The 18,779-nt window shown below is 40.1% G+C and overlaps 1 protein-coding gene across 2 annotated transcripts; it reads right to left on the bottom strand.

Annotated features, from left to right (window-relative positions):
* Positions 1-64: 64 nt before the first annotated feature.
* On the bottom strand, positions 65-18,779 carry dgcr8 (DGCR8 microprocessor complex subunit). 2 transcript variants are annotated; one of them, XM_084055857.1, is made up of 14 exons: positions 18,666-18,779; positions 17,073-18,092; positions 14,258-14,420; positions 12,440-12,582; positions 11,262-11,601; positions 10,685-10,882; positions 8,588-8,689; positions 8,393-8,491; positions 7,383-7,465; positions 6,050-6,150; positions 5,843-5,949; positions 5,430-5,557; positions 4,138-4,251; positions 65-2,348 (listed from the first exon to the last, which is right to left on the bottom strand). In XM_084055857.1, the coding sequence occupies exons 2-14, from the start codon at positions 17,781-17,783 to the stop codon at positions 2,265-2,267; spliced, it is 2,373 nt and encodes a 790-aa protein (XP_083911983.1). In that variant the 5' UTR covers positions 17,784-18,092; positions 18,666-18,779; the 3' UTR covers positions 65-2,264. The 2 variants fall into 2 exon arrangements, with proteins under 2 accessions (XP_083911983.1, XP_083911984.1); XM_084055858.1 differs by lacking the exon at positions 18,666-18,779 and adding an exon at positions 18,405-18,646.

Here is an 18,779-nt window from a genome sequence, read left to right as displayed (position 1 = left end):
CTTCCATTTTGTTAATTGGAACAGTTCGATCCCCTTATTGCTAGTATGATTACACAAAGACATATTTAATTAGGACAATTTATTTGCATAACAAATATCACTGAAGTTATAGAGCTCAGTTGCAATACATACTTCATTTTCTAGGCAGCAACATCTCAAGCAAACAATCCATTGGAACAATGCCAACAAGTGTAAAAAGCATTTTCTTTTTTTCTTCTTCACACACTTTGCAAGAACACAACGGTAGGGATAGCACATTCTTCAAACAGTCCACTGTTCCACAACAGCCTTGTATCTACCAAATTGAATTGTCCACATACTGTATGAACATTCCAGGAAAAGAAAGCACAGACCAAACAATGAATGAATGAATGCACAGCTGTTTGTGTATTTGTTTCAGCAGGTATTGCATGTCTATATTTATAGATTTCTTTTTTGTATGCGTTCTGCAGCAACATGAGTTTTCTATAAAATGCATAAGTCTGTTTTTAAGCTTTGGTTTGTACCACATTGTTTGGATTCAATGACATTGATCGCATTTTGTCAGAGGTAAACGTACCAACTTCAGTTTAACATTATCCTACTCCCAAGTTATAAAATGAATGGACCAGGACACACAATCAACTGTCACAACAATGGCAAAATGTACACAAACCAAACCATTAACTAAAATCTGCTCATGCTATAGGCAGATTTCTCCTTTGTGTATCAATGAAGACATTTAGGCTTTTTATATATATATATTTATTACCATTAAAAATACTAAATTGGTTAAACAATACATTTTCTCAAAACTTTCTCAAGTAAAGACGGGATAGCTCCATATCCATCCAGTGGGTCGTTAGTTTTCTTTTTAGGTCCAAATGTATGCACTTGTGGAGCCCTTCATGAAATGGATTAACTAAGGCAACATGTACCTGACTTGACTCCCTTAAGGACACTGAAATGGCCAGAAACAGAGATGGATTCCAAAGTGAGACACTTGAGTAAGTTGTCAGGTTGGGTTCATTGGCATTAGTTATGATGAACGTTACGGCAACATATTGAAACGCTAGCTACACGTAAAAGCATAAAATAAAAAAGGCGAGTTAAATTGTTTACCTTGTATATCACCTCTTACAGCATTCAAAGCTCCTGTGCTTCAGCTCCCTGTAGTGCTAAGAGAGCAGGACGCTAGTTTGTCAGACCAGCCTGTATAGCAGTCTGTTGATATGTTTTCATTCTGTATTGCCAGAGTTAAAAAAGGCAATTCAAAGTATTAGTTCCTATTAATACATGAGTAAGAAAAAGAAAAGAAAAACTTAAATAACTCCACATACTTGCACTAACAGCATTATTGTTTTGCACTAACAGCATTAGTTGACATAAATATCTGACAGAACGTGAGTGCATAATTGTGGTTCTGAATAGTGATCACTTCACATGGTATATTTCAACGTGCAAACCAAGACTTCACCTGGCCATTCTAAAGAGGAGAACAGAAAAGCATATTTGTAATAAACCACCCAAAATGTTCAGCAACACCAACCACTTAAAATACCCACTAAACACGTACAATTGGTTATCCGATTAAGTTGGTCAAGTAAACATGTACTGTCTGGTAACCTTGAAATTAAAAAGAAAAACAAAAAGAACAAACAGGTGCCAGTACTGCATGTGTGAAGGTTAGAAAAACAGCACTACTAAAAACAAATAAAATAGGTAACCAGTGGTTAGATGCAGTAGAGCTATGGTTCTTAGCTGAAGTTATGAGGAGGCAGATTACTACTGGAGTTCATTCATTTAATTAGAGACTAGTTTAGACCTAGGACACCGATGAATGCAACTAATGATGTGGTAGAATTTAAAATTAGCAGTAGCTCAAGTCCCCTGGTCTGAAGATGAGAACCTCTGCAGTAGCGAAGCATGCCACGTCATGGTTCATACAGGTATATCGTCACTAGTCACACCATGTTGTTTTCCCAAGTGCAGTATACAGAGAATGCATCTAGAGAGGTAGATGTTTGCTCTGCTATCCATTAGTGCATTTTTGTCCCCTACCCCGTAACACCCCACCACAGTGAACCAATAAAAACACAGCAGAGTGTAAGGGAGGAAGCAAGCCAAGTTCTACCAGCTTTGTCAAATGTGTTGTTGTATTGCCATTGTAACTCAGTGATGCATAATAAAGTGAAGGGTGAAGTGAGCATGGTGCGAGTGTGTGACAGTGGCTGTAGGTCAGTGCCGCGGGTCGGGTCGGCCGGTTGTCAGTGTTTTCTAGACTTTTAGACGTCAACAGTGCAGAGAGGTTCACTGCCCGGCTGGGCGGACTCCATGATGGTCATCTTGGGTTTCTTCCGAGTCTCCTCCTGACAAAAGAAACAGGAATGTATTAACATCACAACCACAATAAACATGAGTCACAACACTTTATTTATGCGTTGTTGCAAAACCCAGTTAGACAAAAATAGTGCTTTTCCAACTGAATAAGCCTAGGTGTCAACGTGACGATGCATTCGAGCAAAAGTGTAAAGGAAGATATGGAAAATATATAATACAAATTTCTTGACACTCAAACTTCTATTTAGGTTTTCAAATGAAGCTATGTATGTTTTAACTCATTGAGTGCCATTGACGTGTTTCACGTGTTTTACCGCTATGGCCCAGCGTGCCAATTCTTTTTTTTTCTTTTTGAAAAAAAAATGTTCAGAACCCAAGATATCATTATCTGAAGATTTGCTGCTCCATTCACTCCTTGTTTAACTTATTACTGAAAAAGGCTGTATCTCGGCTCCTGAGCACTTTTTTTTACAATGTATTTTTGGCTGTCAAAATGTTTGAAAAGTCTACAGTTGTGCTTTTTTGTGTTTTATCAATCTAAACCATGTAAGGGACTGAAAACTGATAAGGTCAGCGCATCATCTTGATTAATCTTTTTTTCCATCTTTAAAATTTTCTTCTCCAAATTTAGTAATTATGCCAATTCCTCTCTTGTGCAAAGGCCCTGTCACGGCTAACCCCTACCGTTTGGTCAGGGGAGGGTTTAGACTACAGTACGTCCCCTCCAATACATATGGAGTCGACAGCTTCTATTCATCTGACACGAAGAGCTGTGGCCATGCATGCTGGGACAAATCCGCTGTCCCTACCAATTCTGTTGCCTGTTTAACAGGTGCCCCCGACCAACTTGTAGGAGTTGCTAGCTCAGTGACAGAGATTTCCCTCCTCTGTTGGCTTCACACCCGGAACACACAGGCAACTCTGTTTATTGGAGCGCCCGGCCAAGCCGGAGGCACCATGGAGGGAACAAACGATGTGGTGTGCAGGTATTTTACCCCTGCGGCACCTCTTTCCTGATTAAAACGCTGTATATGATCTTCAGTGTTGGAAACGTCAAGCCTTCTCGTTAAGGGACTTCTTAACATGAATTTAACCTGATACAGCCTGAGATTAAATATGGCCTGGATGTGACATATAAAAGATCCCCTCAGCTCTGGATGAGAGCACCTGTTAACCCATTTAGACCTGAGGCCGATATTAAAAACGCCTTCTAAATCCTGAAAAACTTCAAATATTCATTCAAAAATTACAAATAATATATACTGTACATAGCAACAACAACCCCAAAAGGGGTTCCCGGATTGAAAGGTATAGTTACGTATAGGGTTTCCCAGTCTAAATGGGTTAAACAGCTAAATTGTAAATCGTGAAATTGAAATCGTAATCTAGTGTTTGCACAGTGCCATCAAATCATGAAACATCACACCTAACAGGTTCAATGTCCATTGAAGCCTCTCAAATACCAGGAACTAATTTGACACAACACAAAAAATGGATTAAGTGCTTATTGAAAGCACTGATTAGGTATCACTCGCAGCCAACAAATGCAAAAATTGCGCCAAACTTGATACACAAGTATCACTTTAAACAAAACAGGCACGCAAAAAGTTGAAAAGCCAACATTCAAATGTTGATGTACAAAATGCAATGCCAACATTATGAATGAAGCTTCTAACTTGTTCAGTACAGAACTACAGAATATCCCATGAATTATAATTCTAAAATTAGATGTGTAATAATATGTTTATCTGTGGTTACAGGAAGGATTTCAGAATTACATGAATATTTAACTGAGCATAGCAGAGGAGATTTTCTTACCCTGTCCTTGGCTAATTTCTTCATCTCTTCTTGCAGCTTGTTGAGGATGTGAAGGTTTGGCTTGTTCTTTTTGGCATACTGCTGAAGCTCAATCACACTCTTGTCATTGCTTTCCTGCAAAAAAGAGATCATATATTCCAAAAAATATGTAAGAACATGGCTTACCATCTCATGCCAATATTGGATGAAACCTGTCTCAGTTCTAGGGCTGGGCCATATGACTTCAAATCAATATCATGATTATTTAAAACTTTTGCCTCGATTACTAAACACATTATTTTTTAAATAATGAAAATATCTGCAACTTTCACTAATTTTGTACATCACCATTGTACAACAAAGTATAAAGCATTAAGGCAGGGTTAAGTGGTTAACCAGACTAATCAATTTAGTCGATAATATATATATATATTTTTTTCATGTTGATTCGTTGACGTACAAGAAATTAAAACAAATGATCCAAAAACAAACAAAAAACCTGCTCATACATTATTTGATTAACCTACAGCATTTGAAGTCGGTTATTGGTTTCAAATATCAGTTTCGATAAATGTTCGGTTAACTGTCCAGCCCTATTCAGTTCACTCCACAAGATTGAAAGTAGCAAACCTTTGGGTGGAGCTAGGAAACCTTTGGGTGGAGCTAGGACGTTGGGGAGAGGGAAGCGGGGAGTCGTGTGTGTGAGTGACAGTATGAATTATGAGCCATGAGCTTTTGGGAATGAGAGTGGATTTTCTTGGTAACTTGATGTTATCTCCAACTCTGACCACCACCAAAATGATAAAATAAAGACAAAACCGTTTTCACCGACTAGTTGTTGACAAGATCCCAGGCTTTTCACAGCAAACCTAGGAAACTTTATAAAAAATGCCTATAGATACATGTATTAAACTTTATTAAAAGTTTCACAATCTCATTTTTGGGTTTGTTTTTTCCATACACCTTTAATGTTATAGCATGGAACAACTACAGTAAGAGATATATGTCAATGTTTGCTATAATTTCCACAGGGCTCCAGACTAACATTTTAGTTGATTGCACTGGTGAGCTAGCATATAATCTAGGTGCACCCACACATACACACTTCTGTTGCACTCGACAATCTTTTCGGAGCATGTGTGCCCGAAGGCCTCCAGGTTGATAAAAGATCATTTCCAATTCAGTTGGCCTGGCAAGCAATTTTTTTAACATAAAAGTTGCAGTTCTTTTAAGATGAAAGCTTCAAAACCCCTTTCAAGATGAGAGCTCCAAAACCCATCAAGATTTTCCCCGCTGTGCCGAGGCAGACCCACCTTCTTCACCATCTTGTTGCTCTCACGTCCGTACATGCGCAGCAGGGAGCCCCAGTTCTTCACATGGGGATGAAGCATCTGAAGGATCTTCTGAGATGCCAGCTGTTTGCCAACTCTCTTGTTCTTGCCTGTAGTAGCATTAGCAATACTAGCATTAATGTTATTAGTACTACAGCATCTACCATTAATGGTATTAGTACTACTGAATGCTAGCATTAACGTTAGTAGTACTATGGTATAACACCCCAGTGAATGTGGAAACATACACTGGGGTGTAACAGCTTATAACAAAAGTGGGTGGGTATAAAAACTTTAGATCCATCATTGCTGATTTTGGGAACTGATGAATTTCAAAATATGGTTTGTGTGTGCATATACTGCCTCTATATGAGACAAGTTAATGGTGTACTTACACCATCCACGGACAGTGTGCTTGCCACAAGTCATCACATACTCGCTCTTCTGGTTCTTCCCTGGGATAACCTCAAATTTGATGCTGGTATCCCCCATTCCATGGTTTCTATGGCAATGAAAATAATATTCAAAAAAGTGGTCATAAAAATGAGTGTAAATAAATGAAGACACACGTTAAAAAACATGAACTTAATAGTGGCTCCTACCTTTTAAGGCACTCATGAAGAATCTGATATGGTGAGAGGAGACCTGCTTTGTTGGTCAACTCGTATACCCTTGAGTCTTCAATACTGATATGGTTAAAATACTGTAAGTGAGAATGCAGAATAATACATTGTTAAACTAGTTATACAAGACGTTTTTCTCAGACAGTAACTAGGAGAAGCAAGAGTACCAGGAGTAGCTAGCAGGTACCGTTACTGTTAAAGGGTAAGACCACTTTAGTAGAGGTTTGGGTTGTGTAGTTACCTTGCCATGATGTAACTCTATAGGTGGACAAGAAATCAAAAATAATTGCTCCATTGATTAGAAATTGATAATTCTAAATATGCTCCTCATTGACTTACATTGTACGGTAAAACAGATCTCAAAGTCACTCTTTTGGCACATAAACGAATGTAAACAAAGTTGATTCAGACAATATAGAACATCACCAAACCCGGTACTATTTTTTTTTTTAAATAAAAATGTTAACTTCCTTGATTTTGCTATTTTTAATTAAGAAGAAAACCCGGACTGGATCCGCGGATCCGGATCCAGATCTTCAACTGGTAAAATGAACAGGAAGTTGACATTTTTATTAAAAAAACAAACAGTACTGGGTTTGGTGATGTTCTATATTGTCTGAATCAGCTTTGTTTGTGTTCGTTTACGTGCTAAAATAGTGACTTTGAGAGCTGTTTCACTGTACAATGTAAGTCAATGGGGAGCATATTTTGAATGATCCATTTCTAATCAATGGAGCAATTATTTTTGATTTCTTGTCCACTTTTGGAGTTACATCATGGCAAGGTAACCACACAACCCAACCCTCTACCAAAGTGGTCTTGCCCTTTAAGCGTATTACAGCTTTGGATATCAATAGCCTCTACATAGTCCTGAGCAGGCTCACACAATTTACAAATGATTCCGTCATACAGTCCGAGCAACGGAAGAGCTGTGAAGTGGATGTCCTCTTCCCCCTCACTTCCGTTTTTGCTGTTGCATTAATTTGTCCTTCTGTCAATCTAATTAGTCAAAGCATATCTAGGTTCCTGCTGAGCAGAAATGGAAATTCAAAAATACACCTCCTTCGCTGTACACAAGTGTCACACAAAGTATGAAAAACAGCCGATCTACAAGTTCACAACACATCATGGTTTTGGACATAGAGGCTTCCAACCATCAGTGATGATAAACTGTTATCCAAAGATACCCTTTGTTCACATATTGGGTTACATGAGAAAAGGCATAGTCAATTTAGAGCACAACATAACAAGTACAGCCTCTTTTTCCAACTCTTTTAGTTACTACTGTCAGTCTGGATGAGAGCATTGGTACCTCCAGTTCATCGCCCTCTACAGGCTTCTCCTCAGATGTCTGCTTCACAAAGTCAGGGATGAGGATTTCCAGTGTGGCTCGAGCTGGAAGTCACAAAAAAACAACAACACTGTTAAGTAGTGTACAGTGTACACCGTGAAACCCTAACTGAGTGTACAAATGTAAACAGCGGGTCCGTTTGGTTAGTTTTACACTCATGAGTAAAATTATGAAGATATCCCTGTCTCATTATTAATAATACAATAACTGACCACACATTGGTCTTACAATGCAAGTAATTAAGTCTGTGATTTAACTGCTTTTATTTATTTTATTTTATCAAATTTCTACTCCATGTCACCAGTCAATGTGGTTGGTATTGCTTTGGTAATGTATGTCTCATGAATCAATAAAAAAAAAGCTACTTTAAGTAATGACTGAAAATCTACCTAAAAACAAAGCGCTTTCCTTTTTGCCAAAAGCCATCAGAGCCTGCATCCCCCAAAATCATGGCCTTGTTTGTTTGAGAGCTTTGAGTTGATGTTTGTATTGTTGTGTGTAGGTGTATATGCGGGGTCTCTCTTTTTTTATTTGATCTTCGTGCCTAGTGTATGGTTCAGTACCGCAATGTATTGTTTCACTTTGTATTCCAGTACTCTTATCCTGCGCTGCTGTAATACCCTGAATTTCCCCACAGGAATTAATAAAGTGTTTTATCTTAAAATTGTTGCAATATACTGCATGTATACAGGACATTTTACTAAAATACAGGATGTGAGAAAACTATCCCTTGTGGTATTAAAACCATAGTCCATACCAGTAGAAATCTCAATTTGATAGTGGAATAAAGCTAAGAGGCAGAGCAGCTATAACTTTGAGGTTATCAATTGGGTCCCTTTGAGCCAGGAACTTCCCTATGTATTCAATGTTACAGTGAAGAAGAAAAAGGTACCAGAAAAAAAACAGTTGGGAACCTTTGGTATAGACCATCAACATTTCAACACACACAGTGGTAAGGTCAAGGACATTACCAGCTTTATTCTTGGCAAGTTTTTTACTGCTTGCAGTTCCTGTGCCGTAAGTCACTCCGTCTATAATGACTGAGGCTCCAAAGGGTTCACTTGGGTTCTCTGTAAGGAAGCAGCAAAACAGAAATTACTGGCTAATAAAAACAGTAGAATTTATACGACAACTTCAAAGTATCACTGAAGAGAATAGAAACTTACCACATTCAAAAAAGTTGTAAACAGGTCGGACCTTTAGTACACGTTGCATATATTCATGTAGGATGCAAACTTCTGATTTCCCATTAGGGTTGATGACGAATTCTGATAAAACAGGACAACGTTAACAAAGGAGTACAACATGGTTAAACAATTCTTTGGGGGCTTTTTGGGCTTTATTTATAGTTTTTACAGTAGAGACAGACAGGAAACAGGGAGAGAGAGATGGGTAGCGACATGCAGCAAAGATCGTCGGGAATGGGACTCGAACCCACGATGTGCTGTCAGTCTACTTTGCAGAGGTGGGGACTTGGACTCGGGACTCAACTTGGACCTCGAGTCCCGATTTTTATGACTTTAGACTTGCTTGATCAAATAAAAAAATAGACTTGGACTTGAATGCCAAAGATTTGTGACTTGACTGCCAAAGACTTGTGACTTGAGCCCTCTTGACTTGAGAATTCAAGTCTTTTCAAGCCACTTAATACTTTACAGCAAGCCCAAATATTAAAATGGTTAAAAAGTGTCCCATCAACTACTAATGTTATTATTTAAAAATCCCGGCCGTCAGTGACATCGCTTCACGTGTTGTAGTACGTTACCAAACAGAAAACACACACACACGCGTTCACTCCTGCCGGCCCGTGGCTGCTGGAAGCCAGGTGGAAGGAAATGTCGAACCCATCAATTATATTGTTCGATTGTAAATATTACGAGGTGGAATGCAACCATACAAGAATCGCAGTATGCAAGGCATGCAGTGCTAGAATTACCGCAGTTACTGCAACTCCTTCAAACTTCAATCAACATTTGAAGAAGGTGCACAAAAACAGGTAAGTCGATCCAGATATAAGTGACCTAAGCTAATGCTACAAGAAAACTACTCTTCTATGGCCATGCATGCAGTAATCTGTTACAAACCTGCAATCAGTAATGTTTATCAAAAACAGGAATTCCAAAAAGGTAGCACATCCAAAAATGTCAATTAAATGGAGGACAAATTACTCACATTTCCACTTTTTTATTGGCACACCAATAAAGTGAACGCTTAATTTGTCCTCCATTTAATTGACATTTTTGGATGTGCTACCTTTTTGGATTTTTTTTTAAATTCCTGTTTTTGATATGTATACTGACTTTGGGTCTAGCACTCCACTGAGAAAATCCATTGTTGATGCGCAACCTCTTTTTCTTATTTAATCAGTAATGTTTGTTAGTGTTAACTTGCTAGTCGCTATCATTGATGGGTGGCCAGTGTAGCCTAAAACATTTCTATACTTTGACAAGATTCACAGCGAGAGAGAAGAGTATTCTACATTAGTCTACAATACAAGTGGGAGGGAAAACATTATTGTAACTGGAGAGAGAATGAGACATATACAACACATTAACATTACTGCAAACTTAACGAGAGGGAGGGGAGAGCGAGAAAGAGAGAACGAGAGACCAAATACATCAACATTGCTGTAATCATCAAGTGAGAGGAGAAGGGGGGGCAGATACCTATAAGTTAACGAGAGAGAGAGAGAGAGAAGGGGGGAGGGGGCAGGGAGGTAGGGAGGGACTGAGGGAGCGGGGTGAAATTAATTAAATGAATAATAAATGAATAGAAAGTAGTTTCATCTGTAATTCATGTAGGGCTACAAGGCATTTTATGACATCTATTAAACCCATTAAGACCTGAGACCGATTCTACAAATGCCTTTGTGGTTTGCAGTTTTCTGAAAACTATATCAGTGGTGCTCAAACTTTCTGCGTTCTGTTGGCCTGTAATAATCCTCGTTTTAAAATAAATGCAAATTCTGAAAAATGCTCATGATGTATGTCCATTTTTACATATCATTAATTAGCATTATGACTTGTTTGGGACTCGAAACAAAAGGTTTAGGACTTGGACTTGACTTGGGACTTGCCTGTGTTGACTTGGACTTGAGAGCAAAGACTTGAGACTCTACTTGGACTTGCAACATAGGGACTTTGTCCCACCTCTGCTACTTTGGAGCCTAGATGCCCGGACTGCTACACCAAGCAGTCCGGACCAGAGATACTGTATTTTGCTTGCATTAGAGAAGGTCATAGCTTCATAGGTCCCACAATTACCTTTCTTAGTGGGTGCGTCTTGCACTGACAGCGTGATGAGTTTCTGGTTGGCAGGGAGGATGGGCCTCTCCGACTCTGCCTGCTTCCTCTTCATGTCTCTGTTGAACTGCCTACGCTCGGCCCAGGTGCGGAACTTCTTCACAGTCACCTGTTCAAAGTCGAATCGCTTCTCCAAGTAAATACGGAACTCTTCAAGATCTAGAGGAACCCAGTGAAAAGCAAATTTAAAAAGTAGTTTGTTGTTCCATTTGAAAATAGTCTCCTAAAACATGATCTAAATACACAACGCTTTGAGAGAGATCAATGTCAAGATGTTAAGAAATGGGTAGAAAAAGAAAAGCAAGACATGTTTTTATGCCATTAGGTGATTGGTTCAGCTCTTGATAGGACATTAAACTTATTTTTGTTAATTCAATCTTCAATCCTTAACAGTCCTGGATTGGACTTAATAACGTAATAATATCGTAATACCGATGATTGTAATGACTGACTTAAGATATGTTAAATGTATATAAGAGGTAAAATGAGGCATACAAATGTGCATAATCCCCCCTGTTGCTTTACTCTCATCTGTTACCTATAGACTCGTCCTTGCACACCTCGACCTTGGCTTTGACCTGTCCCAGGGCTCCCTGAGCCGTGTCGAAGGCATGGGGCAATTTTTTTCTGTCCAGGCTTTGGATTGGCGCCGCTCCCTCTGCCACGCTGGCAACAACAGCCTGGCCCTCCTCTTGTTCCTGGGCAGTCGAGTCTGGCTCGTCAGCCCTGTCTGTGCTGTCGGCCATCTCCTCCTCACCCGGCTTGACGGGAGACACCTCGGCATTGGGGGTCACCTCTCCATTGAGTTCCTTCAACTCCACGTCCTTCATCTTCTTGTAGTGCAGACAGGGGATGCTGGTGGTGGGAGCATCATGTTTCTGTACCCAGACGAACAAAAAGGAAGAGCAGACTGAAGTTTTAATGGAGTTATATTTTAGCAGCCTATATTTAGCCGATGATCTTACGCAGAGCAATGTACAATGCCTGCAACAGAATAGCGACCAATAGTTTGAAGACTTGTGTAAAAGTTCCAAATTTCAAGTCCTGGGGATGATCAAATAACTTATTGCTGCTTCTCGACGGAGACCAAGAATAGGATACAGAATTAAAATAATAATCAATCAATACATTTAAAGTTATCATAATACAAATATCAAATCCGGACACACGTGTGCAATATGTGAAATTGGTACAATTTTACATATCGTAAATAAGTTTCAGTCAGGACAATACGTTTTAGTCTTGCAGACTACATCTGCTTTTATGGCTCACTGCTGCACAATCAGAGGTTGCCATGCACATGAAAACAGATGTAAGCAGGTGGAGCTGGGGGGTAAAAAAGCAGCAGGACTCTCATATCACACAGAGCAGCAAACAGGAGATCAGATAGACAGCAAAATGAGTAGGGTAAGTATGTGTCCTGTAGTTGACATGTAGGGCGTGTGAATAGTGGTTGGTTCACCTGATATTGCACACTAAAAGGTGGACCAATCGGCTAAACCATGTAGTTTCCTGAATGAACTTGTGTTGCTCATACACGTCCAAACTAAAAGCAAAAATTGTGGATTGTACGGTTATACAAAGAATATGTATTTCAGTGTGAGGACGATAACAGCATGTCTTACACAAGCAAAGGAAGTATTAGCAAACTAATTATACTATGTTGAGTGTAAGAAACTGTCTCACCTATCAATTCAAACAAGCATTCCGTCTTACCCTGATACTCCCAGTCCCCAGAAAGTATGGTCTTGACCAGGTGACCACACGTGTCTCCCTGTGCAGATAGACTGGAATGCCTGAGTTATGGAATGTCATGATCCATCCATCAGGGAGGGGCTCAGTGGGCGGTCGACCCCGACCTAGGAAAGGCAGAACACAGGAAAGAAAGATACATGCACTAATTGGACCCCTCTGCTGAAAAGGATGACAATAATTGGGGCGAGTCACAAAGTTTAACCAGTGGTTACAAACAACCAGTAGACAAAAGACGACAATGACCTCCCCTTCCCCACACCTTTGTGACCTGCTGTGTGACTGCTTTTGTTTTAAGGGTGCACCCATACAATGCCTGTATTGGGTTGATACCAGGCTAATCGGTGAAGACCACCAACCAGAATCAATACAATACAAAATGAATTTTATAAATGCATCAACATGCTTTTTAACTTGAATGTGCTCATTCAGATAGTTTTTTGTTGCCAAAACTTTTGCAGACCTTGGATGCGCACACTTAAAATGTCCACGATTTGGGAGTATTTAAAAAAGGCATACCACTTGAAACTGCTGCAAGAATTGCTTGCTCAGGGTGGGACAATGTCGAGTCTCTGCTCTACTTGTAAAGTGCCTTGAGACAACTTGTTGTGATTTGACACTTTAATAAAAGTTTAATTGAATGCACAAGACAACACATAAAAGCAATATTGTTCTCCAATGTTTAGGTCACAGGTAGGGCGACTCTTTACATCCCACAACCTAGAAGGACAATCCTGTTGTGACTGGCTAGTTGGTTTTCAAACAAATACTCAGCAGGGTGTCTACAGAGACCAATGAGCCATAAGTAATTAGTGATATGAACACCCTGACTAAAACAATCAACCTGGGGACCACCGTTATGTTGGGTGGGGATATGGTATTTCTTGAGTTGCACAGAGTCTGTATATTCTTGCCTATAGTGGTGGACAGGGACATAATCTCATATCATTTTCTGGCTCCAACCTAGCCCAGTAGGCCTGTACTTAAGGTATGTCAGTGTGGAGAAAAAATAAATAACCTCTCACTGAGACAAGTAGTTACAAAAAGTAAAACATAAAATAAAAGACACTTAATTGCTGTAAATGGAATTCTGCCTTCCAACTCGTACAGAACTTCACAAGGGACTGTGTTTCACACATGTGCCTCTGGACAGAGCTGATCCTCTCTACCTGTGGTAGTTAAGCTTGAAGTTCTTTTGAAATTAAATTGAAGAAAAAACCTCCTCAAATGACCACTGATCATAAGCGTCTTTAATTCCACTGTCCTTATATCACAAATACCAACAGCTGTGGTATAGGTTTCTCCAAAATAATATTGAATTAAAAAAAGAAACGAGAAAGGAAAAAAATGTATGGTTAGGGACCTTCACCAGTGGTCCACGGCCTACCAGTTGAAAATCCCTGCTCTATGATAAAATGGTTGTCAATATTATGTAAAATACTCCAAGTCACCATTGGTGTGCTCAGTCATGAAAAAGCAGTATTAGTGCATCCCTAATATTGGTATACTCTCTAAACGCCAAGTGAAACAGTAAAATAAGGTTGAAGTCCTCGAATACAAACGTTACAAAACTAAAAGCAAGGAAGAATCACAGCCATGATACCTAGACAACAGATGTTACTAATGCCCCCCTGGCACGTCCCTAGATTATTCATGCGTTATTCACTGTTAACTAATACCATCAAATAAAAACATGTTGACACTTGACAGGCATAAGTCCAGGAGCTCTGCTCCCCCCCAAATAACACTCAATCCAACCGGCAGACCCGCGGCACCACTCACTCTTCAGGACAGTCTTAATTTTGGTCATCATGGGCTGGACACCTCCCTCTCCATCTGACCCATGGTCGCTCTCCCCGGCATATTTGTCCTCCGCCATACGCATCTTCTTGGGTACCGGCAGACCTTCCTCCAGCAGTGCATCCACGTCATTATCAAACTCCTCCTAAAAGAGACTGTGGTTAAGGTCGAGGGGGAAGGGATAGAAGACTAGCCAGTCTTGTTGCATAAACTGGGTGTGTGGGGGTCACCCATCCCAGAGCTCAACTTCTGTCACTTTCAAGGTGTGTAGTAAATGTGTTTCCCCAGTTGGAAAGCAAAATGTTATTAATTGTATTCTATACAATGTTGTATAGAGATAGACCAATTACCAGGCCAATATGTGGCATTTTTAGATAATCAAAATCAGGCGATGCATGTGCTCACAAGGCGATTTAAGAACAAAATGTCTAAAGACAAATCTAATTGTGCGGAGTGCAAATCTACCTAAAGCTGCAATCCTTAATTTTCATGTCCTACCCGGGAATCGAATCCAAGACCTCTGCTTGAGACCTAACTGTAAAATCTCTGCTTGTCCAGGGAGCACTTATGGGATTCATACAATACTACTTGTCAACTCAAGTGTCCTACACCACAACCAGGGGCCGAAATATCTCAACAGAAGTTGTTAGACCCCTCCAACCACTGTGCAGATGTATTCATTTTATAGTGTATCAATAACACACTCTACCATACAGATTGGGTAAAATAGCTTTTATTCATTAAAATATGATTTGGATTGCAGCTTTAAGCAAACAGACACTGTTTGACACTGTTAAACAAATGTTCACCAGCTCAGCGGCCTTGCGGTTTAGAGTGCGATCTGAGACTGGGCGGTCAGGGTTCAATCCCTGGCTACCAAAGACTATAAAAATGGTACCCAATTACTCCCCGCTCGGAACTCAGCATCAAGGGTTGGATTAGGGTTAAGTCCCTGCAAGATACTAACGTGATGTCCAGGGGGTATACTTGTACATCAAGCTGCTTTACGCTACAGTATCATTATCGTAAGAAATTACAGTATTTTCTAGTACTTTATTCAAGCACAATCATGAACTTAGAAATTGCATTCAAATTCAAGCATATTTAAAGCACAATGGCACTGGTAGAGGTTTGGGTTGTGTATACCTTGCCATGATTTAACTCCACACTAGTGAAACATCTTCAAAAGTTGCTCTGCTGATTCTTGCAAATTGATAATCCAAAAAATCCTCCCACTGACTCTCAAAGTCACTCTTTTAGCATACAAATAAACTCACAAAGTCAGTTTTGACCAGGTATAACATTACAAAACCCAGATCTGTATTTTTTTCTGATGTTCCTGTTGATTTTACTATTTGAAGATCTGGATCTGCGGATGCAATATTATACGAGTCTTCTTCCGAATTTCAAACCGCAAAATCAAGAGTAAAGTATACATTTTAAGGAAAAGGAAGGAAAAGAAATCACTCAAGAATCTGGTTTTGTAATGTTATATATTGACTTTGTTTGTGTACTAAAAGAGTGCCTTTGAGATCCGTTTCACTGTGATATGTACCTACTGTGTAGTACTTACAATGTAGTACTTGTGTATTTTTTTAAATTTTAATTACACCATGGTGAGGCAACAACACAACCCAAACCTCCATCGAAATGCCATTATGCTTTAAGGATTCCGTGCACCTTAATGAAAAGTTTAATATGCTTGTTTACAAAGCGGTTAAAGGTGCAGTCAGTGATTTATTCATTATTATTAAGTGTTATTAATTAACACATTCATTTTCGTTAAAATAAGTGTTAAATAGCTTTATATTCTGATTATATGTACTCATTGCTATAGAGTGTTTGTTCAGGAGTGTCCATGTATCTCCAGCTCTTTAATAAATAGAAAATGCATGTTCAGGTCGGGATACCAATGTGATCCGATCAGGAGAGAGAACACAAGATGATACAAGACAAAAGAATTGGTACCCTCTCCTGATGGGCTGAAACTGGCAACGCATCTGAAAATAGTCATTGTTATAGAGTGTTTGTTCAGTAACTGGGGTCTCCCCGTCTCTCCTAAACAGAAAATGCAAGTTCAGGTCGGGATACCAATGTGATCCAATCAGGAGAGGGAACACAATACAGGATACAAGACAAATAAAAAATGAGTACTCTCTCCTGATTGGCTGAAACTGGCAATGCGTCTGAAAGTATATTTGTTAACATTAAACACTATATACTATCAGATTAGACCCTGAACCTTTTGACTAAACTTTGTTCAAACCAAATAATATCACTTAAAAGTACATTTAAGCAGATCAGTGTATAGCAACAGTACATAGCAACTTAGAGGAAACATAAAATACAAATAAAATACACATAAATTAAAGCTTTAAAAAACTTAAACCATAAATAAATGGTTAGATAACAATGAAAACTAAAACAATAGATGACAAAAATACTAGTTTCTGTGGATGATAAGGTTTCTTCAAGTTTAGGATAAAAGGGTACCATACTCCTTCAATGAAAAATATACTGTACATTGATCATAAAGTTGTTAAATACAACATACTAATATAATGATTTAATGAACAGCCAAGAAAATAATGAATTATAAACACCATAGGCTGAATACGCACCAGCATCACCAGTCACTTCAAAGAAGGGACAAAACTGGCAACATTGGTCAAGGCACAGAAGTATGATGCATATTATTCACTTGACACTGGATGATAGCATTATTCACTTGACACTGGATGATAGCATAGGTTCAGTGAAGTTCTAGGCTCTAGTAAAGAGGGATGGGAAGACGTACCTCGTAAGAGTATGTCAGGACCTCATCTTCCGCCTGCTCCTGCTGAGCTATCACCTCTGACCTAAAGCCACCGGGCCCCCGGTCATCGTGATCCAGAAAGTTGTCACTGAAGTCGTCCAGCTCATCCAGTACAGCGAACTCTACCTTGTTCTCCAGATCTACTTCAGACTCCTCTCCTCTGCCTGCACCGTTCGCGACACCGGAGCTAGAGCTACTCTCGCCTGCCCCTTGCTCGCTAGAATCATGCAACTCACCATTCAGGCCATCCATGCCAACCTCCATTGCATTGCCCTGCCCTATGCCAGTGTACAAAACCTTCCTGTCTTTAGTAATGCTGCTCTCTGTGAAGCTCACACTGATCTTAACGTCTCGGAGCAACTTGAGGTCTGGGAGGAACTTGGTGACAGTGGGAGCGTGGCGGGCTGTTCGGGGACACTGGGGAGGACCGGGGGTGGGAGGGGGTCCCTCATCTGAGAGGTGAGTACAGAATGTTAAGGAGCCGTTAGTGAAGAGCTGCGGCTGCTGCTGCGCTTCCCCATCATCCCCTTCTGGGGTGTGTGTGGGTCCATCACCACCAGAGCCAACGTCCATTAGCTCTGCCTCACTGGACGTTTGCAGGGGAGGTAGTGGAGGTGCTCGGCCATCGCCCTGTCCGAACTCATCACTAGGTGGCTCCAAGGGGAGAGGGGGCAGTATATCGTCTATCTCCATCTTTACTGAGTGAGCTACTTGCTTTTTAGATTTACACTAAACTGAATGGCTATTTACTCCAACTATCTACCTAGTTTGGAACGGTTTCTTCCACGAGCTGTAGTTGAAACTAAGCAAGACACATGCAGAGGAGCATTCCTGTGTATAGACCGTGTAGTACCAGTGTTGTTGAATATGCTAAGCTGACTACATTGTTCTTTTCATTAATGTAGACAGCTTTTAGAATTACTGTCTCAATTATTGGAAATCACAATGCATTCAGCTTAATATGGGGTCTCTAGGCTCTTGATCATCCTCCACTGTATCCCTCTGCAAGGAAAAAGAACAATGAGAGTCAAGATGAGCTAGAAGTCACCCAATATCGTACCGATCTTCAACACAGTAATGGAAGATTAAAGGCACCCTTTTCATTTTCGCACGCAAGCTCCGACTGCTCCCAAATAACACGTCAAATACGTTTATTTCTCGAAACCTCCTCACAGTCTGCAGGCCCCATCATCATCATTATTGCTATCATGCTAATGTTGCTAGTAAGCATCAACAAGACGCTGCACCTGTAGGCTGTAGCAATAGCTAGATATAGCCGCAAACAGTTAAGTACCGGGTTATCGGAATACTTACCAATGTAAAGGACTAATTTCACTTTGCTCTGGCCCCTATCTACGTCGCTACATCAGTTTTTTCCTAGAGGCACCGCCACACGGCTTTCCCATTAATTCCGCCATCTTGCAGAGAGAACCGCAACTGCAAACGGCCGGCCAGACGCCTTGCAATACGAATACCGGCTTTTTTTACATGGATTGGCCGGTATTTGGCCCTAGGTTCGATATTATTAATATAATAAACCCCCCAAAGTCACCAATCAACAGACGGGCTGCTTACCGGCTGGAAAATATTCGACGAGAATCCAGACAAACCAAACGCAAGAACTTGTCTTTTTTTTTTTACTTGCACTCGTTGCAACAACTTGCATTAACATACGCTCGCGAGTCGCGA

This window comes from Gymnoscopelus microlampas (genome assembly GCF_963454915.1).
Source record: "Gymnoscopelus microlampas genome assembly, chromosome: 4".
NCBI lineage: Eukaryota > Metazoa > Chordata > Actinopteri > Myctophiformes > Myctophidae > Gymnoscopelus > Gymnoscopelus microlampas.
Note: the sequence above shows the minus strand (reverse complement) of the source record. Positions and strands in the feature narration are given on the sequence as shown.

Excerpts from the sequence above, each read along its gene's own strand:
- dgcr8 (XM_084055857.1), bottom strand. The coding sequence starts at position 17,783 with ATGGAGATAGACGATATACTGCCCCCTCTCCCCTTGGAGCCACCTAGT. Across the intron at positions 12,583-14,257 it reads AATTAAGACTGTCCTGAAGA|GTCGGGGTCGACCGCCCACT; the intron begins GTGAGTGGTGCC and ends TGCCTTTCCTAG. Across the intron at positions 11,602-12,439 it reads TGGGGACTGGGAGTATCAGG|AAACATGATGCTCCCACCAC; the intron begins GTAAGACGGAAT and ends GTCTGGGTACAG.